The sequence below is a fragment of the Podarcis melisellensis genome, assembly GCF_964234715.1.
Source record: "Podarcis melisellensis genome assembly, chromosome: 3".
NCBI lineage: Eukaryota > Metazoa > Chordata > Lepidosauria > Squamata > Lacertidae > Podarcis > Podarcis melisellensis.
This window is the reverse complement of record NC_138530.1, coordinates 82,110,910-82,136,663: the sequence shown is the minus strand read 5'-3', so window position 1 is coordinate 82,136,663 and position 25,754 is coordinate 82,110,910. Positions and strand designations below refer to the sequence as shown.

Genomic DNA, 25,754 nt, shown 5'->3' with positions numbered 1-25,754 from the left:
TCTGGTCTTGGCGATTCCCCCCCCTCAGGCGCCCTCCTACGTGGCTCTGGGAGTGCTCCTGACTCTTGAAACCTGTGTGGGGTTTTGTAGGGAGTGAGCACCGACCTATGAAAGACCGGGTGCACCCTGGAACCCTCCGGAAGGGCTAGACGAAAAGCCACCGGATTGATCTTAGCCTCAACTTGATATGGCCCTAGCTGCCTGTGTCCTAACTTCTTCTTGGCCAATGACCTGGCCGGCATCGCGTGGGCTGCTAACCACACCCAGTCCCCAATCTGGATGTCCTCTCCCGCCCTCCTGTGCTTATCGGCCTGCACCTTATACGCCTGTTTTGCCAGCTCCAAATGTCTCCGCAGCTCCTCGTGCACCTCTTGCAACTCCGCTGCAAACTGGTCGGCATCTTGAGGCCCCCCCCCTCCTGGTGCCGCAAATCTCGGGAAGGTTCTGGGATGACGGCCATTGTTCGCGAAGAAAGGCGTCACCCCGGTGGATGCGTGTTTCGTGTTGTTGTAGGCGAATTCAGCCATCGGCAGATAGTCCACCCACGCCGCAGGTCGCTGGTTGGCGTAGCACCGCAGGTACTGCTGCATGATCGCGTTGACCCTCTCCGCTTGACCGTTGGTTTGTGGATGTCTCGCCGATGTCAGGTTGATTTTGACGTGCAAGATGCCCAGAAGCTTTCGCCAGAAAGTGGAAACAAACTGGCGCCCCCTGTCGGACAAGACGGACTGCGGAAGTCCATGCACTCTGAAGACGTGATCGATGAAGAGCTTTGCGGTCTGTTCTGCCGTCGCCACCTTGGCACAAGGGATGAAATGCGCCATCTTGGTGAACAAGTCCACCACCACTAACACCGCCGTCTTACCTCTGGAGCTGGGCAGGTCCGTAACAAAGTCCAACGCTACCCTCTCCCACGGTTGCTGCGGTGTCTCCAGCGGTTCTAGCAATCCCGCCTGCTTCTGGTGCACTGGTTTGGACCTCTGGCAGATATCACACCTGGCGACGTAGTCCGCCACCTCTCCTCTCATCTGGGGCCACCAAAAGTCTCTAGCCACCAACTCCATCGTCTTCTCTTTGCCGAAATGGCCTGCACTAGGGGCGTCATGCAATTGTTGCAGAACCTTGGCTCGAAGATCGTCGGTGGGCACGTAAAGGGCACCCTTACGAGTCAAAAGTCCATCTTGCAATTGGAACTCATCGTTGTCTCGCGACCCTCCGCGTAGCTCCTCCATCTTGGACTGTGCAAACTGATCCCTTTGCAACGCGCGTCGCACCGCGTCCAGGTCGACTGCGATGGTAGCGCACGTCCACGCCTGCGGTGCGAAAATGTGCTTTGCTGCGATTGGAGCTGCTTCCTCCAAGTATTGCGGCTTTCGGGACAGCGCGTCTGCAATAACATTGGAGTCTCCTGGGATGTATTCTATTTTGAAGTCGAAATCCGCAAAGAACTCCGCCCAGCGCATGTGTCGCTGGGTCTGTAACTTAGCCGTCCGCCAATACTCTAAGTTCTTGTGATCCGTGCGGACTTGCACCGTGTGCTTGGCTCCTATTAAGAAGTGTCGCCACGCTTTGAAAGCTGCATGAATGGCCAACAACTCCCTGTCCCATATGGTATAATTGCGCTCCGTCTTGCTGAGCTTCCGGGAGTAGAACGCACCCGGTCTCCAGTTGCCTTGTGAATCCTCTTGCAAAAGAACGGCCCCAACCGCTCTGTCTGACGCATCGGTCTCTACCCGCATGGGTCTGCCGGGATTCACGTGGAGCAGCTGCTCTTCGGAGGCGAAAAGACCTTTAAGCGTCCGGAAGGACCGCTCCGCTTGTTCGGTCCAGACGAACTTCTTCTTCTTGGAACTGAGGGTGTCAGTGATAGCCGCCGTCGCGTTCGCAAAACCTTTAATAAACTTGCGGTAAAAATTGGCAAAGCCGATGAACCTCTGGACCTCTTTCCGATTTCGAGGGCTTTTCCAGTCCAACAGCGCTTGAACCTTAGCCCTGTCCATGGCCAGTCCCTCGTCGGACAACTTGTAGCCAAGGAAATCAACCTCTCTGACATCAAACTGGCATTTTTCCAACTTGGCGTACAGCCTGTGGTCCTTCAGCCTCTGCAGGACCTCCCTCACGTCCTTATCGTGAACCTCCGGCGATTCCGAGAAAATCAGGATATCGTCGAGAAAGCAGACACACTTCTTGTAGAGGAGACCTGCTAGCACGTGGTGCATAAATGCTTGAAAAACGTGGCTGCCATTTTGGAGACCGAAAGGCATGACTCTGTATTCGTATGTGCCCAGAGGGGTGAACATGGCGGTCTTCCACTCATCTCCTTTCCGGATGCGGATGAGATTGTAAGCTCCACGTAGGTCCAGCTTGGTGAAAATCTTGCCCCTCCTGACGGTCGCTAAAAGGTCGTCAATCTTGGGCATGGGGAAAGCTTTGGGCTTAGTCAAGCTGTTTATGAACCTGTAATCCACTATAAGCCTTTTTTGGGGCGTGTTTTTCTTCTTCACAAAGAACACAGGGCTGCCACCCGCTGCTTTAGATTCCTGGATGAAACCTCGCTTGAGGTTATGGTCTATGAACTCCCGAAGCTCTTGCATCTCGTCTTCCGACATGGAGTACAGCTTGGCAGCAGGCAGTTGCGCCCCTGGCACTAAATCAATCGCGCAGTCGTAAGGTCTGTGAGGCGGCAACTTGTCAGCTTCCTTCTCACAGAAAACCTCCAAGAAGTCCTGGTACTTGTGAGGCACTGTTTGCACCATACCCAGATGCAACTGCTGCTCGGCTTCTCCTCCCTGATCGGTCTGAAAGCAATGCTGAGCACAATACGATGAACAAAAGGTGATCTGCCGCTGGTACCACGCAACCGCGGGACTGTGCCTCTCCAGCCAACTCATGCCTAACACGATGGGTGTGTCCGATAAGTGGGTGACATTGAAACTAATAAGTTCTCGATGGTTGCCAATCTGCATCATCATGGGAGGGGTTTGCTGCACCACTTGCCCCCCCAGCAACTTCCTGCCGTCTACCGTGACCACGTTTAGAGGCGTCGTTGCAGGCAGGAGCGCCATGTTGTGCTGCTTAACGAACTGCAGTCCCACGAAGTCGGCGTTGCTTCCCGAATCGATCGTTATTGGAACCTCGAGGAGACTCCCATCAGGCAACTGGAGTGTTGCTGTGAGCAGAACTGCCGGTCTGGGAGGCAAAGGGTCCACGCTCTGCAGTGATGCTGGGGGCTTGTCTACAGATCCGCCTGGCTGAGCCCCAGTAGCTCTGCTTCCAGCCAGGCACTGTCGTTTCCCTGAAGCTGCTCCCCTGGTTGCACCTCTGCTGTTACAGTTGCCAGTGCTGCAGTGTGCTTCTGGAGCCTCTGGGGGCACTCTTTCGCCATATGGTGCGCACTGTCACAGATGTAACACTTCCTGGTTCCTCTAGGAGGCTTCGCTTTGGCTGCACCAGGGACAGGGCTCTGGGATGGCTTCTGAGCCCTAGCACCACCAATCTCCATCGGCTCCTCGCTGTCCTTCCCCATTGGCGAGGGGTGCGCACGGCTGAAATCCCTGTGCACAAAAGGGAGAGTCCTCGCTTGCGCACGCGCTTGGGGCCCGTCCTCCTCGTGCCACGGACGTCCCTCATGTCGAATTCCAATAGCTAAAGCCCGTTGCACCACGTCTTCTAGGGTCTGGGGTCTGTCCCCCCTAGCGATCTCATCCTTGATGGGGGGGCTCAATCCCTCCCAAAAAAGATCTCTGACCGGCTTACTGTCCTTTGGCCAATCTAAGGCGGTGAGCAATGCAAAAAATTTAGAGTGGTATTGGCGCACAGTCGCTTTCCCCTGCCTCAGCCCGTGCATTTGACGGCGCGCAATGTCCACATCCACAGAGGATTGAAAACAAGAATCCATCGCTTTGATGAACGCAGTTGAATTGCGACGGGCCGGTCCATCTTCGCGCCACAGATTGCGTAGCCAAGCCCTGGCCTCCCCATGCAGGTGCGAAACAATGAACCCCACTTTCTCCTCCTCATCTTTAAAATCGTGACGGAGTAAATGCAGTGCATATACGACGTCCGCTCTGAAATTGGGATAGTCTTGCAAGTTGCCATTAAAATGCGGAACCAGGGCACCCCCCCTCCGTCCAAGCGCAATGCCCTCCGCTCTGGAACCTGGGGCCCCCGCCCTGTCCGCGTGTTCCCACCTTGCCTGCAAATCCTGGCACGTCTTCTCCAAGTCGTCATTCTTCTTCTGCGAAGCAATGACTGCCGATGTGAGAGCGGTAACCTGATCCCGCAGTGCAACCAGCTGCTCCTCAGCGCTCATGGCTGCTCCCGTTCGTGAGCTTCGCAAAAAAAATTTTTTGCTTTCTGAGAGGGGACTTACTGTCACGGCCACCCAGGACGGGTCCCAGCTCACAAGAGACCTCACTCCGTTGCAGTTTATTTACAGGAAAAGTTTATTGAAGATTTCTGCTTCTCGTACAGTTCAGCATCGTGGCCGTACGTCTGTCGCGTTAGACCGCTGAAGTCCCCTCTGACTCCTCCCCTCTTCCACACCAACTTAATAGCCTGGCTCTAGACCACCTCTTCCTCTCCTTTCTTTTCCGCAGGGTCTTCCTGCCCCCCTGGGTTCCCTCTCTCCGTGACTCGCCTGAGGCTGAATCCTCTGCCGCCTCTTCCCCCCTCCTTCTGGCTTTAGGGCTGGGCTCCTCCCCTGAGCTCTCTCCACTTCCGCGCGCCTCTACGTTTGAACTTGGCGCGCGTACGTTGCTGCTGACCTTTCTTTCGACCGCTACACCACCCCTTGTTCTGCTCTCCACCCTTTCCGGCTGAACACCTTGCTCCAACCCCCTTTCTCTGTTCTCTCCTAATCCTGCTCCCTCCGAGAGGCTGACGACTCCACCCCCTTTACTCCGTTCCGGCTGAGACGCCTCTTGCTGCGTCTGTCTTCCACTGGGCTCCTCTCCGCTTCTCCCTTCTCCTCCCTTTTGCTTGATTAAGGTAACCCCCTTTTGAGAATCCTCTGATTCGCTGCTCAGACTCGTGGATTCCCTCAGAATTCCGTCATCTTCTTCCTCATCCTTCTGCCCCTCCTCCCACTCGCTCTCCGTCTCCTCTGTCATCTCCTCCTCTCTCCCAGAAACCCTGACAACATGACAAACCTATTTTTTAAAGGAAATATGCTGTTAGATGAAAATTACATTCAGCGTGGTTTATTTTTTTATATCACTTGTAAGCAAAGTCAAATATACCATTCATTAAACAATACTACATTTCCTGCCTTCTGACATTTTAAGAAAAAATATAAGGTTACTCAACTAAGTTTAAACTGTCTTTCATATAGTTTAAACTATATAGTTTCATTCTTAAGGAGGATATACATTTTCCTCCACTATATTTTCAATAAAAACAAAGCTGTAATCCTAATATTCTATTGTTAGGAAGCAAGTCGCATTTGAAGATACTTCTAAGTAAACATGTTTAGGATCAGGCTATTAATGTAACTATCATTAAAAGCTGCAATAAAAATTAGTTTACAACATGGGAACAAAAGTATTTGACAGTTGGCCTTTGGTCTCATTTCATGATTAAGTGCTAAATTAGTTTTTGGCCCTTCTTGCAAAACACAATGAATTCCGTATATTTAAAGCACTTGCCCAATTGTTGCCACTGCAATAAGGATATTTGAACTAGTTGCTTTTTACTTCTAACCTGAACTCTCTGTATTTGATTGATTGCAACTCATATAAAGAACTGCAAATATTTTTAAAAAGAATTTACCTGATACTCATTTTCAGGTTTTCCACTTCCATTAATCCAGAACAAATGGGTTTTTGTTTTTCCCTGAAACCTGTCAACCAAGCACAGGTGACCAATCACCACTCTGAACTTTCATGCCCTATGTACTCTACCAATATTCCCAGTTGCAAAATAATTTCAGTGGCACTTAAGCGCAAAACACTTTCACCTAACCATGGCAAGGCAAGCGAGGAAATGGGGTTCCCTTCCACAAATAAGAGCTAGCTGAACCTTGCATTCTCTGAAGAAAGAGAATGATAAATAGTCCTATTTCTCATCGAGAAAATAAGGTACAGAGGTTGTCTTGATTAGTGTATACAGCATAGCGGGCCCAGAGATTATGGTGTAACTCCATGCTCTTCAAAATTCTAGATGTGCTTCAGAATCAGTAAACAAGAAGTCATAGTAATAAACATATTACCTGACAGTAAATTCCATTTAGTCCAAATAGAATTTACTTCCAAACAACAGGAGAAAAGCATTTACTATTCTATCCGGAAAGGAGTCAAAGAAGGGGTTGTTGAATAGGATAAGCAACTTTTATTAAAGATAGCTACATAAATTTTGTATCAACTCAAGCTCTCTAATGGTACAATTTTTAGTCTTTGATATCAAAGGGAAAGGAGGTTGGACCCTTTGTATCATGGGAAGTGAGGAAGTTCCACAGCACAAGCTCAAAAATGCATTTGTGCTAACAATGCCTGCGATGGATACAGCCTTGTATCTCACGTCAGTTGCTATTCAAACATTCAGTGCTATAAGAATTACAAGTTTGTCTACAAATCTGTTAAACAGAATTAGTTTACGTAGAATAGTCATCTGACTACCAGTTTAGTAGTTTTTCTTAACACAACATTCAGAGCCTGATCCTATACATGTTTACTTGAAAGAAAGTTCTGATTTCAACAGGATCTAATCCCCAATAAGGGGAATCTAATTAATAGTGCAGGCTTAGGGTTGGAAAAGTGGCAGATGCTGAAAAGGTGTGCTGGAAGTACTGAACAGCAGTAGAGATGTGAAATACTTAATTTTAAAATTAAGACTAGATTTTCAACAACCTGGATAGTCGTCTGCTACACTTAACAGCAAAATGGTGTGTGATAACCACAACTACTAACAGAAGCACCCTAAAAGATCACGAGGCAACTTTTGGTTTGCACTGGCTCAGTTTTATCTATTCTTTTATACAACACTATCTTCAGCAAGAGACAACAACTGAAAAATGCAAGGGATTTACTGAATGAGCATGAGATGTGGAATAATCACGAGTATCACAAACCTTAATCTCTGCTTGATTTACAGTTTACAAGAACCCATTTGCTCTGAATTAGTAGATAGTATCATACTATCCAAAGAGAGTCTAGGCAAAAAGAATTCAATTATAACATTTCAATAAATCTCAAGTGCTCTTTTAAAGTTGGATTTCACCACAGAGTTTAGAAATGAGTAATATTAGTATGTGAAGGATTCCTCTTAATTGTCATGTTCAAAGCAGCAACTGTATACAAACAATGTTCCTGTTACAAGGGATAAAGGAAGTGGTCCCAATTCCTTCATACAGCAATTTTATAAATAGCTATTGGCAAAGAATAAATGTTCCAGGCAACTGGACCACAGCCACATACAGATGATCATACTTCTGCTAAATAAACGAAGATATCAACAACCCCTTTGTCAGTGTACACAGCCCCTTCATGCGAGCCATAATTAAACCAGGAAATACCAAAACAATAATTGCTTCTTGCTTTGTCTGAACTGGGAAACTATTACTACCAGTTTCAGAACAACAAAGGATCTTAAACCATGTTCTGAATTAGATTTATGATCCTGGTTTGTTCCAAAGCTGGTAACCACCATTTCCCAGTTTGCACAGAATAGAAAACTATGTTTAGTGTCTGTTTTGCATTTAGGCACAGCAAGAAGGGAAGAGCACGTGAGCATGGCCAAAAGGCTCATTTGTATCTTGGTCCATTGAGCAGGTAAGCATCTTAGTGAGCTTCTTTGTTCATCTAGTACAGTCGTACCTTGGTTTTCGAACAGCTTAGTTCTCAAACATTTTGGCTCCTGAACGCCGCAAACCTAGAAATGACTGTTCAGGTTTGCAAACTATTTTTGGAAGCCCAATGTCCAACGGGACTTCTGTGGCTTCCAATTGGCTGCAAGAGCTTCCTGCAGCCAATAAGAAGCCATGCTTTAGAAGTCGAACTGACTTCCGGAACAGATTCTGTTCGACTTCCAAGGTACGACTGTATATACCTTCTTGGTATGCCTGAATGACATGAGACCAACTCATTTCAACATGCTATCTTATATACTACATTTCCATTTGCAAGATTGGGCAGAGGCCCAGTTTACTTAATGTTATCAGGAAAATAAGCTGCAGCTCCCTCCTCTTTGCACTCCTCACTTCCAATATCATAGCAAATGTTTCCTGTTACACCTCAACTCAGAAACGCTGGTTTAATTTCTGCTTAATGATCTAGATATAGCACCATGTCACCAACATCAATCTGCACATTTGTGCTGTTACATGTGATCATCACCAGGCCCCAAAACCTCTATGAATTCCACCAGGGGATACTGCTCTTCATTCTCTTTCTATAAAATCTAATCTTTCAAGTCATGTTCAAGTCGTGTTCCTAAATTACTTAAGTTTGCCCAAACCTGATCCAACTATGGACCAGATTTGGACAGACTAGTGATGGGCTGACACAACATCATCAAACAATCCTGACTGAAAAAAATCCTCAAGTGATGAATAGGTGCTCCAGTTGAGATGTAAGTGTGATAATGAATAAAGTGGATCAACACCATATTCTTGGTTTCAGATTTAAGTGACTAAGCAGCAATTAGTTTTTAAATCACCTATCCAATGTACATACATTAATAAGTCTAGAAAAATGTAAAGTATCAGCACAATAGTGTTCACATTACTAATCTGTCTTTATTATGGATGCATCTATAATAAGTATATACCACATACCGGTACTTGATTTCAATTATAAAAGGCAAAATGAGCTTCTATAACATCCTTTTTAATATAAGTAACCAAATTATTTACCATGTTGAAGTAAGATCGGATCTTTACTCCCTTTGTCAAATCCCATACTATGACATTTCCATCATGGCCAGCAGAGAAGAGAACTCTAGGATCAAAAGGGTGGCTCTCAAGTACAAATACCTCATCCTCGTGACCCTGATATTTAAAAAAGAATAGAAAACAAATTAACTAAACTGAACATGTTAAATCCAATTATTTAACATGTAGCAAGTTCCAAGCATTCACTTCGCCAAATCCCATACAATGACATTTTCATCACGGCCATGATGAGATTCCTTACCATTTCAAAGAATCCTGATTTAGCATTACATAAAAACCAGGAATCCTGTTTTATATTAGTTGGCTTGTTTAGCAACTAATAATAGATTCTTATCTATTATTATTAAATCCAATTTGTTTGAAACTGAGAGTGATCTCAGAAGCAGTTTTCTTCCTGGCCATACAAAAAGTGGATGAAATAGAGAGGTACTCACTGAAGCTCAACTACATAACACTAAACCATAGTTTAGTATTACATGCAAACCAGTCCATTAGAATCTATAATATTTCCAACGCTTCCACGCTCTAGAAATTTGTTCTCCTATCTTGCACAATCAATATTTTAAACAATCTGAAACAATTAAAAATGTATATACAACAGAAGAATTTCAGTAGGAAGCCACAGCAATGCTATAGAAAGAGGAATGTTACTTTATTTTCCTTACCATTAGGACATGAATAAGTTGCCCAGTAAAAGAGTTCCAGACTTTCAAAGTCATGTTATTAACTGCAGTAATAACAGAGTTGTCATGACGGTCCCAAGCCACCATTGTAACTTTCAGCTTTGTGATTTTGTCTTCTACTCCTTGTAAAGTTTGTCTACAATTAATGAACAAAATATAAAAATGTTAATCAGAAACTGTCAGTTTTTCAGGAGTGCAAAGATTATTTTTAGAGATTTGGTCAACTTGAAAGTTGTCATGATCCTTTCACACAGTCACTAGGTACTAGATGCAAAGAGACTGCACAATAAAGTTGAACCTTAAAAAAACACAGGTGGCTGAAAATTATTATCTCTGTTGCTTGAACAGTGAGAAGGTAAATCAATGACCACCAGCATTCTCAGAAGTGCCATTATTCCTTGGCCTGGGAAAAACAAGAAACCTAGAGAGAGATGGATTTCACTGCCAGACCATAACTCCACTTAATTGATTCCAATACCCACCAGTTTCAGGTAGACTGTTCCCATCCGTAGCAGTTCTAAAAACTAAAGATTGCCTACATTGGTGCTCTCGGTGTATTTTGAGGTCTCACTACAGAAGTGCTGGATCTGCATTGAAATTTACAAAAAGCCCAAAAGGTCCCTAGCAGGACTGAAAGGTGATGAAAATAGCTCATGCCTTCTAAATGGGGATGAGAGCATTGAGCCTGGGAATTTCTGCACACGAAACATCTGCATAATGCTGGGTACCCCTGAACCGACACTACAGTAGATGATACCTAAACATAAATAAGATCAAAATGGCTTACCCTGCAGGCCGAGTAGCCATATCTAACAAAATACTCTTCCACTCCCTTCTCTTGAACATCCAGATGCGTGCTGTGCCATCACGACTTCCACTGACAAATCTAACAAAGAGAAAAATGCCTTTTATTGTCTTTCACAAGCAAAACGGTTTTTTGCAATGCTTTCTCTACAGATCATATTGCAATCTAGTAATACTTTTAAGTGCACTAGTCTATTTATGGTTTCTTGAATTCTTGACTAACAATGTTAGATAGAATCTGCAGCACATACACAAAGTGCTGTGTAACGAGAACAATACTGCAATCCTATACACGCCTACTCAGAAGCAGACCAATGCTCAGCAAAGTCCAATGGATTTACTGGAACTTACTCCCTGGGAAATGTGCTTAGGATTGCAGCCCAACTTTTATTAACCAACAACCTGAGCCCAATGCCAAAGCTTCCAACCTATATATAATCTGAAGCAGGTGAAGCCAATGCTGGTGCCCTCTAGGCACTGTTGGACTACAGCTACCATTGGATTCAGGCAGCACAGGTAATGGTTAGGCACCAAGCAAAAAGGGCACTAAGGAGAAAGAATTGCTGGATAACGCAGCTGGAAGAGAGGAATCAAGTAGAGGCAGAACAGAAGCCTGCAGAACACAAGGTCAGGATTATGCAAGAGTTTTTTAAAAAAACCATCACATGGTGATGGAGCAAATATTTTTTAAAGCATTTTCCCCTCCCCAGTATATATTTTATCTTCTAAGGGCTGCTCACTTTGTTTGCCAAACCCACCTATCCCCCCCAATCACCTTGCCAAAACCATCCCCTCCTGTTACTTCTTATCAAAACCATTCTCCCCCTGCTCACCAGCACACACACCCTTTCAGCTTGCCAAATCCTTAGGCCATGGGTGGGAAATGATTTTGGTTCCATAGGGGTCAAATTTGATAGGCATTCCTTATGATATACACAAATGGTTAAGTTGCTTACCGATTACTAGTGTTAGAAAACTGAATGCTGTCCACTTTGTCCTGTGTGAACAAGAAAAAAATTAACATCATGACTACAAGATGCCAAAGCACTTCAAACAAATAGCTAAGCAATTTTGAGGAGGTATTTACAGTATGAAACTCCAACTCTGATATCTTCTCTGGCTGACCTGATCCAAAGTAATAAACCCTAATGATGTGATCTGTACTTCCAGTGGCCAGAAACATTCCACCTAAAGAAAACAAAAAGTATCATCATCATCATATTCCATTTCTCAATCTGACAATCTTCCATCTCACTTCCCAATGTCTGCTCCAGTGTACTGATCATTATGGACAAAAAAATCTTAACACCAAAACAATAATACTCAACCAATATCCAAATCTATATTGAGATTCAATGTTTCTAGACACAATTATTAGATACTTCACCTGAGCACATATTTTAGCAATTAAGCTTTCATAGGCAGAAGAGGATAAAGGTACAGTATATCATTTATGTATCATTTAAGAACATTGCCACTTAATGGAAAATCACAAGTCTTTCTCAGACACTGCTCTCCTTACAAGATGGCCTTCAACAAATCCTTTGCTTACTGTTTACAATTCAGACATCTAGAACTCAGCATCAGGATGCTACTTAGCAAATTCTACTGCTACATTTTTAAAAGTTATGAATATGTCAATAATACGGTGTTTGAGAGGAGGAGCACTTTACCAGCACTAAAAGATGAGCAGATCATTTGAACTCCAGGTCTTGGACGCTCTGTAAACTTTGTTGGTCTTGGACTGCAAGGTTAAAACACACAGTTAAAAGCATGAACAGAATCTAAGACAGCAACTGAATTAGTCAGTAGCTCATAAATAAAGGCATTAATCTAAATGAGAAGGAAGACTTAACTAAAATAGAGTTCATCTACTCTCTTAGGCTAAGATATATTCTGTCACCGGAAGCTCAGGTTGCCTCAGTGGCTAGAACTATCTGCAATTGGTTCAACAGCTACAGCTATTCCTAGACAGGGAAAGTCAAGCCCCAAAAGTTAAAGGATTGGTAATTTCAAGACTCATTGTGGGGTTTCCCATGTTCTTGATCCAGAAGCTGCAGCTAAAGCAGAACACTGCAGCAGGAATGAGACCTGTCAGCATATAGCACCTGTGTTCAAGAGACCTGTACCAGTTGCCAGTTTGCTACCAGGCCAAGTTCAAGGTGTTACTGCTAGTATATAAAGCCCTTAACAACTTGGGGCCACTTTACCTGTGAGACCTCCTTACCCCATATACACCTACTCAGCAGCTTCAATTTGCAGAACTGGCATATTTACTTTGGAACTCCTTGGCTACTGATATCAGGCATGCACCTTCACTGTACTCTTTGTACAAAACATTTTTGTTTAGATAAGTCTACCCAGATATTGAGAGTGCTGGTGCATATTTTAATCTGTTTTTAGTTTATTAGTGATCTCTGAGAAAGAGGTTGCAATCAGCAACCAACTCCATGCAATGTTATTACAGGGGGCAGGGGTAGGGGAGAGCTTTAAAAAAATAAATGATGGCATGGTTTTTTCCTTGCAGTACTTCACCAACTGCTTGTTATAAATCAGAGTCTGATTCATTTCATAATTGCAAAAATCACCATGCTGTGCATCAGAATCCAAGATTTCATTAAATTATTATTATGATGCTTTATAATGATGGAAGTAGCTAGGGTGTTTTCTGATACTAAATCTAGACACAAGCCCTAGGCCTGGACAACATGTAGGAAATCTTCTTTAATTATATTCCCTGGGCAATATTGTAGGATTCAAATTAGGATAATTTAGCAAACTCCATTGTAACAGAAAAGCAAAATAAAATCTTACTGAAGACAGGTTTTTATAACAGTATACGTTTTAGTTCCTTTTACAGGGATCTGAACAGTACTTCTTAGTAATAAAATAAAGGCTGTGATGCATTAGAAACCACATCTGTCTGTTGGGTCTGGAAAACGTATTTTCCAGAGCCATGCCTTTTTATTTCTTTTTGAAAGGACTACAAAGTCATTTCATAAACTGTCTACTTTTTGCCTAGAGCAATTTCAAACTTTCCCCTGCACTACAGGTGCATTGGTGTTTGTTGCAATAAATATGAAAGATGTGACAGGGAGACAAGTCTCCAAACACACAGTGGGTACATGCCCTAGAGCTACAGCTACATTGTGAATCCCGGGTATATATCCCAGGCACATTCTCCGAGTATTTCAATAAACAAATCAAGAATCCCATCCTTTCTTATGCTCTAATATAGGAGAAAGCCAATCAAGGGTTGCTAACATGAATCAGTGGCCTATTGAAGTCAGTTTCATTAAGAGTATTTCCTGTATAAGAACACATACTATAGTGGTTAAAAAACGTATTGATTTGCAATTAAATAGATCTGTCATACAGCATAGAAGCACTATCTAAAACCTATGCCCGTGCTACCTACCTACATTTTGCTCCATGAAAATGTAGACACATACAATGAGGGTGGAGAACTGAATGTGGCCAAAGGGCTAGATTCTTATCTTCCTCCCTCATGGCCCAATTTGACAGGTGTCTAAAGCTGCCCATCTGTTAATCACCCAATGTCACAAAGACGTCCAGTAGAGTCATTGATTTACCAAAGAGGTTACATTAGTAGCCTTAACATGGATGTTTACATTCATCTCAGACATTTTGAAACGTTTTTATAATAAAAAAGATGCTGTAACTGAAATTAATAAAATAGTAAACAGACTGTGTTTAAATGCTGCACCATCACTTCAAAAGTAGTAATGGGAGGAGACTTTTGAACGCTAACACTGAAGATTCATGGCTTAAGCAGCAATCCTACACATACTTAACTAGATGTTTAATTAAACTCAATGGGACTTGAATAAGAATAAACTGTAAGTCTATAATCCTAAGAACATCAACCAAGAAGCATGCCTCACTGAAGACAATGTAGCTTACTTATGAATGAAGAGGCATAGGATTTTTCTGTTATGCTAGTATGAATCCTCTGCTACGTTTTATGATATATAGAAAGCAATATAAATTATAATATTAGCACCAACCCACACAGAAACAACCTAGGGCAGAATTCTATGGAGCTTCCTCTGCTTCTCCTGTCCCCTCCAGACCCCAATGCACACACAAAACCACCTCTGGAGAGTTTGGGGGGAGGGGAGAGAATAAGAAATGCTCACCAGCGCAGGATAGTTTGAGGATACTGCACCAATCCTGATCCGACTTCAATGGCTGCCAATTAAGTTTCTGGGCACAATTCAAAGTGCTGGCTTTGACCTACACAGCCTTAAATGGCTCAGGACCACAATACCTTAAGGATCACCTCTTCCAACACGAACCATCATCTGAAGCCCTTCTTTGTGTGTCTCCTCCACAAGAGGTCTGAAGGCTGACAACACAAGAATGGGCTCTTTCTCCAGTGGCTTCCTGTTTGTGGAATGCTCTCCCTAGGGAAGCTTCTCTGGTGCCTTCTTTAGACACCAGGCAAAAACCTCCTTCTCCAAGGTCTTTGGCTATTTAAACAATCTATGGCCTTTTAAACTGAGAGGGGGTATAGTTTTGTTTGTTATTATATAATGCATGTTTGTGCTTTCATTCTGAAACCACCCTATGACCCTCAGGTGAAGGGCAGTATATAAATTTTAACAACAGCAACAATAATAGCCCATAACTTCCAAAAGCCACCCATTATCAACTGCAATGTTTAATTCCATAGTGTGCTTAATACCATACAAGAGAGAAACTAACTTTATTTTAAGTGTACCAGCATCCCATAACCAAAAGCAAATAGTGCCATCTGCCCCAGTTGAAGACAGGTATCGCTTTGAGCCGCTGCATAGTGGTGAAAACTGCAAAACAAATAAAGCTATTTGTAATTCTTGATTTTTGGCAAACAGTGAAAACAAGTGATCCAAATGATTCAGTATAAAGTGAAATTTCTATCATAATTACCACTTCTATAAAAAGTTACTTAATCAGCCACATGCATATGTCTGTCAAAAAGCTCTTCACTGCAGGCAGAAGAACGCATGCACGCACACGCACGCACACACACAAAATCACAACTAATATTCCTTCTCCCCTGCCATTGTCTTTGTTCAGAACAGTTAAAACCTATACTGTTTCAAACAGGAATGCAAAATAACCCACTTATCAATTCACACATAAACATTTGTCTAGGCATTTGATATCTGACTGAGCAGCCCTGCCTTGTTTAAGTCAAGTGTCATAGATATCCACAAGTGAGAAGATAACATTAATAATGCTCAAATCATGCCATAGAAGGAAGCAAACTGTTACCTGTAGTGATGTTATGGATGCACTGTGGCCTTGCAAAACTGCCAAAGGGGCGCATGTTCGGAGACACCACACTCTGATCATTTTGTCACAGCTCCCTGCAGCAATCATGGTATTCTCATAATTAACAGCCATGTCCGATATTTCTGCTGCATGTCCTCTTAAAGTAGCAAGCAACCTTCCATCATCTGTCGCCCAGATTTTCACAAGACAATCATCAGAACCCTTAAAACAGATTAACCACAATTACTGCCCAATTGAAGTTCATGGCACTTAGCTAGTTTATGAGGTTAGCTAGTTTATGAGAATCCAATACAGATTTCATATGGATCCTAATATGGACCCTAATATACACTCATTTGGATCCAAGCAACCCCTTCTGCAAGGAAGTTTGCTTCTGATTCCTATTCAGTCATTGTACCGAATGTGAACTTCTCCTCCCTGCCCTGCCCAATAGTATCACACACCTTCCTTCTACAGCAAAACAGACATATACATTTCAACAACTGCAAAAGTTACACATGCTAAAAATTACGAAAGAGCAAAACATTAATGATATGATAGCAAAGCTACAGAATTAACGCAATTAAATTGAATTCCAAACACTGCATTAAATGCCAGCATTTCTGTTAAAATAAGCCTTTAGGAACTATTTACTGCATTGTGTTAAGAAAGACTTCTTATCCCTAGTATCACTTACAAGTTCTCAGTGTACGAGCGCTGGCATAGGTAATTCATGGAGAAAAAGAAAAACCAAAATCCTTTTAGTCTGATTGCCTACTTTTAATTATCACTTTCACTGAGATCTAAGCATTACAACATTAAGTCTGACAGCAAATTCTCTTAATAAGGGAATGTATGAAAGGAGGTTCAGTGACACCTATACGGGCCTATCGAGAGGGGAGAGTAGACTACCTCTTTCCCAGTGACCCCATACATAAACAACTTCCAGCACGGCACTCTGTTCACTAGAGCAGAATAAGCAAACAGGAAACAACTGCAATTGCCACCACAACCATCACCAATTATCACGATCACCAGAACAAAAGGGCTCAAGCACATCTAACCCTTCTCCAAAACTCCAAACATTGGGGGGAGGAACAGAGAGAGAAATACAAAGTGCATATAGCCATGACTGTGTCTGGGGGCTGGGGAAGTTGAACCCATAGTTTAAAGTTACTAATACAAATATTGCCACCACTACTTTTAACCTCTTCCAGCAATCTTGCATTTTATCTTGCCATGCAGGTAGGAAATGCTGCAATCTTCCACTAGGATTGTTGCTATATTAGACCTAGAAGTGGCATCAATGTTCCAATGTTTTATCCAAACACTCTGCATGGCACCTACAACAAGAGCTGCATTAAGAATCAGTCCCCCCCCCCCCACTATCCAATTGTATTTTTCAATCAAGTTGTTGGGATCCTGCACCCTCTGCTGGTTCATATAAGGCACTGCACAGTTACAAGCAATTCAGTTAAGGCCTGCGGGGCAAAGAGTGGAAGACAAAGGGGCAGGAGACAGTATTAGCTGCTTTTGTGGGGAGCAGGGAAGACACCAGAGTTGTGAATTAGAGAGGGAAAGGAGAAATGGCAGAAATCAATGCTCTAGTTGCATCTACAGCCGGGATAGCTGAAGCCCTTCCAGGAGACAATCTGACTGCTCCTGATGAACAAGTACAATGGGTGAGGAAGTCTGTAGAAATTTCACTGCACCATTGCTCAGACAGCCCACTTGGTTTTGACCACTAAGATATGCTTAACAGAAGCTGTGGCCTTAGGCGCTTCCCTTGCCAAGAGTTGAGCAGCAGGAAGGCAAGGGGCAAGTCTGAGAGGAGAAAGGCATAGGAATAGAACGATGTCTCTCTTCTTTTTTACATAAAAAATGATAGACATCACCAACAGCGAAGAAGAGGCAAAGACAAAAACGGCAGGAAAAATAGAATAATACAAAGGGAAAAACACATTTCTCTGAGCTTGAGAAATAAACACAGTGGAGGAGAGGAAACTGGATTGTTCTGAGTCAAGAAATGAAATGAAGACTCAGCTGATGGGGAAATCTTCAGCAAACTTATGATATTTGGTTTCCTGCCTTCCAAGCAGCAGGAGGATACCTACTACATCCAACTGAAATGGGAATTATTCCGTGTTATCCTCCAGTCACTTCCAATCAACCTTTAATCTTTCCTATCCAGAACAACACAAGCTACACAGGTGGAGAAAAACACAGAAAGTCCATCATTATAACCTTCACTAACCCCAGGTTGATCCTAGGTGAACAAGAGGAAAGTGAAATAACAAAGCTACGATACTTTGGAGTGGCAAGATGACTCGCCAAATGTTCCTCTCCTAGAGTCAAAAGTCTGAACTGCAACTGCAGTGAGAAAACACACAAACAGAAAAATGATACCATTTTTCACCTAAATTAATTGCTAAAGCCAGAAGCAGAAGAAGAATAATAATTTTATTACTTATACTCCGTCCATCCGGCTATTTCCTCAGCCACCCTGGGCAGCTTCCAAAAAAAGATTAAAAATACATTAAAACGCCAGACATTAAAAACTTCCCTAAACAAGGCTGCCTTCAGATGTCTTCTAAACGTCAGATAGTTGCTTATTTATTTGACATCTGATGAGACGGCGTTCCACAGGGTAGGCGCCACTACCGAGAAGGCCCTCTGCCTGGTTCCCTGTAGCTTTGCTTCTCGCAGTGAGGGAACTTCCAGAAGGCCCTCGGCACCCTACCTTTCATCCACTCAGAAAAGGAAGAGGAAGAAAACGCAACCAAGGGCACATGTGACAGAAGAAATAAACATCATATAAAAGCAAGCAGAAACAGAACATGGAGTCCCCTCCCTCAGTTAAGTTCATTATCAATTTCCTGCCTCCAGGGGGAAGTTCCTGCTTCCAAAATGTCCCTCTGCTTATATCCAGGTAAAATATTGTTTTTCGAAACTATTTCCAAAGAAAGCAGCTCTTCTTGTCAAAAGAAGACTATGAGACTGGCCTGTGCCACCACAGAAAGTATTACATGTTGTATTATTTTATTGTTGTTAGCCGCCCTGAGCCCAGCTTCGGCTGGGGAGGGCGGGATATAAATTTAAAAAAATATTATTTATTGTTATTTATTATACATTCATCCTGAAATAGGACTGCTCAGACCAGCACCTCAGAAGAGGCTCCACAGAACCACACCGCCCCCTTCAAGGGCACCATGAGAGAAATGTAGAAATTTTGTGTTTAACGAGATGAATTAACCTTTTGCCATAACCTACCTGCTTTGCATCATAGTAATGTGTACAGTACATCATCTTTAAAGATATATTTAAACATTTTCATGACTATGCACGTCTTCATGAATTTGCACTTACAGTGAATATCCGTCTGCCTGTTCGGTCAAACGTTACACAATATACCGAAGACAAATGTCCTAGGATTCGCTTGTGCATTTTCATATGTTGATATACAGCAGTTGGAACAAGTTGTTCAAGCCTGTATTTTCCATTTAGTTTTCTTGAAAAGAGAGTTTCAGCTATTAAAAAAAAAAGCATTTTGTATGTCAGTCAGGTGGCTATCCAGAAAGAGGCAAATACCATTCCTAAAGCAATACAAAAATGGTTCCTAAATGGTTCCTTTTTCGATAGTAAAAAGTTGACCACCAGTGGTCCCCCAATTCTTTCACTGTTACTATTCAATAGGAGGACAACAAATGTGGGAAGAAAAAGATTATGACTTCCTCTTGGCCATTTTCTATACTAACTTGAAAACATGTCATCTTCTCCAAGCTCCCAAGTACCTTCTTGCACAGAAACTACTAACTACAAGAGAGGGAAGCAATTTGGACTTGCTACCTAGACTGATGGGCAAAAAAGAAGAGTGTAAAGAGACAGCATGCATGCAGAAATAATCCTGTAGGCGCAGGATTAGATGTTCATTAGATGTACACTATAATCAAATGTCTGGCAGGTTTCAGTCAGTGCTGAAGTCTCGCAGACACTGGGATGTGATGGTTACAAACACATGCAAAGGCATCTAATCAGCTATTTTGAATATGTAGATGCCTTCCTAAAGCCTGAAATCGGCATCATACCAGGATTTATGAGCACTAGCACTAACATACAGAAGAATTATAAGTGGTAGAAGTAACACACACCACAGCAACAAATATCCACCAAACCTTACAGACATAAATCCAACTGCTGCACTAGCAGTGTTACACACTTATTTAGTAAGACTCTTACCTATACTAGGTGGACTGCCATAGTTTACTGGTGACTCTGGAGGTCTTCCACAGTGCAATGCAGCAAGAGCAGATCCCTTCCACACCACATGCTTGCAACCTATTTGATTATATAAAATAAAACATAAACATAGAAACATAACAAAATAAGTGTTCAAGTCATTTGGGGGGTGGGGGAACCATACTTTTACTTGTGCGAAGCAAAGACTGTCTTCCAGCTCCTAATAATGTTTGGACTCCTGGAACGCTCTGAGGAATTTCTTGCTCTAGAAGTGGTCCTAGTCGATGGCATATCTGAAGCAGGTGATCAGGTGCCAAGTGTCTGTAGTATTTTACCTGTTAAGAAGAAACCAGGAGTTAAATATCCAATATTCTTCTGTTAATTTAGAAAACTATTGGGGGGTGATGTTTTGAAAAGGGGACAGTATTTGACACCTGAAATGCTTCTATGATTTCTAGTATACACAGCAATGAAAGCAGTATTTAAAGGACTCACATGCACACACAAATAAAATCTAGACTGATTATTTCCCTAACCTCATGTTTAAAATATTTATGAATTTGAAAACAAAATTATTTGAATCACTACAGAAATAGCATTGAATACGCAGTATCATAATGAGTCAATTTGAAAACAAGGTGACATATTTTAGTAATAGTATTTAGCATTAACATTAAAGTGTTTTGATAGTTAAAACACTGCACATACATAGGCCTGATTCATTTAATATGCTAGAGCACACTGAAGTTCCCTTGACCACCTCCCTTACTCTGGCTGCCTCACAGTCTGGTTTGTAATGCTGTCCGAACCCAGGCTTGTGGTCTGTTTCTCTACAAACTAGGAGCAGTTACCAAAGTCAGTTCTACCAAACCAGGGATTGCAGTTTGTTTCTCGTCAAATCTTAAGCCATGGGTTTGTTGCTATCTTATAGATCATGACTTATTAGGGAGAAACAAACCAAGATCCTTGGGTTTGGAAATAATGGAAAGCCAAGGCTTCCTGGATTGTTTACTGCACCAGAGGAGAAGCAAAGCAGGAGTGATCGCACAGTGTGAACTAGCACACTGTTTATTTATAGTATACCACAATAAGCCAGAAACCCTGGCTTACCATTACATGCAAATGCAGCCAAATTTGGATCTGCAAAGACAGAACTGTGTACTCTTTATATCTCAGCAGGGAAACTTTTCCGTACTGTATTTTCCCTCTAAGTATGAACCCCATCATGCAATTCATGCATTTCTTGTTCAAATAATCAAACAGTATCAATTGTGATGATACTCTTTTTAACAACGGGTTTTCCCAGATGACTAGTTTATTATATATTAAAAGAATATTTTTTCTAATTTGTGTGCACATCTGCATGTCTTTTCTCTCAATAGCACTTAAGTTACAAGGTTATTATATTCAGAATGCAGGAAAATGCAGTACTCCTCCCCAGATAAAAATGTTAATTATTATTTTAATTGCCACATGAAAATGTCATTATCCAAGTTCATCAATCTACAGGAGACAATTTATGACGTAATCAGTGACAAGCAACCCAGCTTTCTCCCTTCTCACTGAAGTAGTTGCACAAAAGATAATATTTTTTTTAAAAAAAGCTGATTTTTGTTTTTAAAGGGTCCTCCCGCCCCCTACCTTGCCTTTGTAGATGGCTGTGGTAGTGTTTTTCTCACTGCACTTTTGTCAACTGCTGCAGAACGACACATCTAACAGACTATTTTTTATAAAAGAAAAAGAAAAAGGTGGCACACCTCCCCCTTTCATACTTATATAGTGCACAGGAGAATATTTTGCTGTACTCACCAAAGTGAATGGATAAAAACCAATTGGGGCATGATTTGAATTAGCACAAACTGCTGGATTTAAATGACATCACTAACTTTTTAGTAAGAAATTAAATTAAATTTACAACATGCTCTGGCCACACTTTGCATAACAATCAATCAAAACCAAAGTTCTAGAAGTGAAAAATTACTTCTATTTGCTTTTCTCACTACCAGTTATAGATTCTAGAGAAAATTTTAAAGGTTTCTCCCTTTTCTTTTAATTCAATTTTTCTATCATATATATATATATATATATAAATGCCTTTGTGATTGTGAATGAGGCTTGTCAGTCAATATGCAAGCAAAATTTTAGAAGCAAGAAAGTAAGGCCCCGAATAAGGAGGGGGGGAAATGTATTTTTAATGTATTCTTCTAGAGCCTTACTTTAGTATTAACAAGCAAGAAAAAGGACACTAGTAACTAATAATATTATAATTATTATATTTATATTCCGCTTTTCACCCAGAGACATAAGCGACCCACACAAATTAAAATACTGATAAAATATGAAACATTAAAAACATATTTAAGATAATCCTCAAAAAGTAAGTAAATGCAAATTGAACTACAACAATACATAAAAAGTAGTTACTGTTCTTAAAATAGCATGTCAGATGTTAGATTTTTCCAGTACCATATCTTTTACAATGAAATGTGGAAAACAGTGACCAAAATAAGAGGTTAAAGCATCACCCCTGTAAGGAAGAGCTACAGTGTTTTAGTTTGGGAGGATTAAGAAGTGAGGTGTGACAGTTGCATAAACTTATGCAGTGTAGAAAAAGCTGATAGAGAAATGATTTTGTCCTCTCTCCTAATACTTGATCTCAAGGCCACCCAACAGAACATACTGGTAGTACATTCAGAACAGACAAAAATAAAAAAACTTTTACATAAAACACATGATGGAACTATGAAATTCACCGCTCCAAGATAATTAGCATGGCTTCAAAAAGGTTTATCAGTCTCATCCGAAAGACCCGAAAGACTAACATCTTGAGATCTGACATTGTTGGGAAGGAAAGTCTGCTCTTAATCTGAAGGAGAAAGGTCTGAAAAGTCCAGCAAACAGTAGTAACCATGGCGGTCTTGGAAAGAATGCAGTCTATCTTGTCCATCTTATCTTTATGATGGTCCTTGTTATCAGCAAGATAGTATGAAAGGAAATATTCATCCCACCTGAAAAGAAATGCATTCTCCAACAACCTATGGTTGCTCAGCAACAGATTTAGAGGTACTCGTTGTTAGCAGAGGTAGAGATCCCCAGAAGTGGAACAAGTATTGGACCACAGTGCAATCAGCATCCCATCTGACCAAGAAGCCTGCAAGATCATCATCCTCTCCCAGAGATCAACTGCTGTAGGAATGATGCCACTGTGTACGCCCCACTGCTATGCTAAAGTTCAGAGGCAAGAGCACCTGATTCCATACTTCTCTAATTACTTACTGGGAATGGTTGCTGGCCAAAATGCGTGAAAGACTATGGACATTTCAAGGGCCTCATACCATAAAGAAGAAATGATGAGTTTCCCACAACCTACTCCCCAACCTTGATGAGAATCATGTGAGGACCACCGCCAAAGAAATCTGTGGAGCAAACAGGACTCGCAGAGTACCTTGCCAAGAGCACTCACAAGATGGAAAACTGAGCCCACAGTCTAATAGCTTTTGCAAAGACATAAAAGGGGCCTCATGATGGCCAAATCATCTCCAGAAAGAAGCACCACAACAGGTGAACAGAAAGAAAGTCTTAGCTGTTGTGTCAGTTCACAAGCTATCAGCCTCTGGATCCAGTTAGCCAGCCAGCTGGATCCATCCTCCTCCTCCACAGATCCACAGACATGGGTGGTAATTTGAGCTGTGCAGAAGGACAATGTGCATGACTGAGCATCATCTGATTAATCTATTCATCATGAATTCTGTCCATGCTCTCAGCCTGAAAGGGCAACTGAGGCAAAGCCTGTTGCTGTGACTGAGGCTATTGCCATGAGAATCAGGCATGATCAATTACCTGAAGGGAACCATGTTCCAACTAGTATGAGAGAAAGGCTGTATCCAATAACACCATCCTGAACTTCTGAGGTTAGACATCCCAAAATACTTCAAATAAAAACTGCAGAGTTAAAAAGTACTTGCTACCAATTCAACTGCTTCCCTGCAGGGAAGAATTTTGATCCTTTCGTTAGCTGTGAAGGTAATCCTGGGTGGAAAAAAATTCTTTGGGGCTGAAGGGAAGAACTCAGTCATGTGCCCCATGAAAATTATAATCAGTACCCATTTGCCAGTGACTAGGGGAACTGAAGGAATCAGGGTAAAAATACTGGACCATTAGAGTGAACTAAATTATAGCAAATCTGGAGCTGCAACATCAGATGATTACTAATCTATCTGGCAGTAGCTGATCATGGGTTATAAGGTAGCATACTTTTTTGAGGAGAGGTGTTGTTCACCCATAGTGTCAACATGGAACTTTTAAAAGCAGCAATTGAAAGAATCACAGCATTAGTAGCAAACCTCAGAGACAGGACATTTTCCATCACCGTCCCCCCAGAACCTTCATCAGGCCCCCATTATCAGAAAACGCTAGGAGTTGCTGATTGTCCAGCTGCCCATGTGAGAAGATGCTCTGTTCTCTTGGGGACTGAAACATCTGGTACTCCCTGGCCCTGATTTATAGGTAACAAACAAGGGAGGGGTCTACTATCCTCTATGGTTTCCAAGGAACCTTCAGAGAAAAGCAGTTGAAACAGACACAGAAGTGGCAACATCTAAGGCCTAGGAAGAGAACATGTGCCATCACTGTTCCCCTCTTCCTTTTTAAATATAAGTCAGTCCTTCCTCTTTAAACAATCTTATAAATTTGTTAATATATATCAGTTTTCATCTACTTTCAGATAACTTAGAAGTCTTATTGTCAGTTAGGAAGACAGGATACAAATTTGTAACACTGATCAGGTTCCCAAAGAGTGTGACAATTCAAGCATCAAAACATCTAGACCAGGCAAAGGCAATCTTTGGCCATCCAGATGTTTTGGCCTACAACTCCCATGATCCCTAGCTAACAGGGCCAGTGGTCAGGAATGATGGGAACTGTAGTCCAAAACATCTAGAGGGCCGAAGGTTGCCTTTGCCTGATCTAGACAAAGCAAGGACCACAAATGCATAGGTCCTTCATGGGTGGAGGTTCAAAAGTATTATTTCCTTGTCAATAAAAGTAAAAATATTTTTTACTATGGGGGAGATGCACACATAATCATAAAAATAAACGTAACTGATATAAATTAGTTTGCATGAGAAAAGTATAACCACAATTGGAACTATCATCTGGAGGGATGAAATTCGTTCTCCTTCTAAGCACTCAATTCATTCTTGAAAAATGTGGTACTGTATTACAAGTGTGCAAATAACAACAGCATCTAAATATCCCCATACATCCCCTCAAGCACTTTTGTGCATGCACCAGGATTTCTGCAACTGATGCTTCTGATTATAGCTCCTGGTTCTCCAACATTTGCAAGTAGCTTCTCAGCAAGCATGAACTGGTGGTGGCAGAGGAGCTTCCTGCAGTTATTAGCTCTCACCCAAACTGCTTTTAACAACAAACTTTTGTTGTAAGTACTGAATTTGCAACAATGAATCTAAACCAGTTTAAACTTATTTTAAGTAGTTAAACTAGTTGTTTTTTAAATGTAGTTTTTACTCCCTAGAATTTGTAAATTAAAGTAATGGTAAAGGTAAAGGGACCGCTGACCATTAGGTCCAGTCGTGACCGACTCTGGGGTTGCTGCGCTCATCTCGCTTTACTGGCCAAAGGAGCCGGCGTACAGCTTCCGGGTCATGTGGCCAGCATGACTAAGCCGCTTCTGGCGAACCAGAGCAGCGCCCGGAAATGCAGTTTACCTTCCCGCCGGAGCGGTACCTATTTATCTACTTGCACTTTGACGTGCTTTCAAACTGCTAGGTTGCCAGGAGAAATTAAAGTAATAGCAACAGACAATTAAAGAAAGCAAACAAGAAAACCATGAGTAAATGAAA

At 42.1% G+C, this 25,754-nt stretch overlaps 1 protein-coding gene across 6 annotated transcripts in view; it reads right to left on the bottom strand.

Annotated features, from left to right (window-relative positions):
• The window catches only part of PHIP (PHIP subunit of CUL4-Ring ligase complex), a 62,661-nt gene that overhangs the window by 29,141 nt on the left and 7,766 nt on the right, over nt 1-25,754 (bottom strand). For 5 of the 6 annotated variants that reach the window (XM_081904791.1, XM_081904793.1, XM_081904792.1 and 2 more), the window contains exons 5-15: nt 20,075-20,225; nt 19,891-19,989; nt 19,021-19,181; nt 15,655-15,876; nt 15,103-15,203; nt 12,048-12,118; nt 11,462-11,562; nt 11,331-11,371; nt 10,358-10,456; nt 9,553-9,706; nt 8,849-8,983 (exon numbers count right to left, since the gene is read on the bottom strand). In XM_081904791.1, the coding sequence (XP_081760917.1) occupies nt 8,849-8,983; nt 9,553-9,706; nt 10,358-10,456; nt 11,331-11,371; nt 11,462-11,562; nt 12,048-12,118; nt 15,103-15,203; nt 15,655-15,876; nt 19,021-19,181; nt 19,891-19,989; nt 20,075-20,225 (1,335 nt within the window). Of the gene's footprint in view, nt 1-8,848; nt 8,984-9,552; nt 9,707-10,357; nt 10,457-11,330; nt 11,563-12,047; nt 12,119-15,102; nt 15,204-15,654; nt 15,877-19,020; nt 19,182-19,890; nt 19,990-20,074; nt 20,226-25,754 lie in introns of all 6 variants that reach the window. The other variant, XM_081904789.1, reaches the window with a different exon arrangement.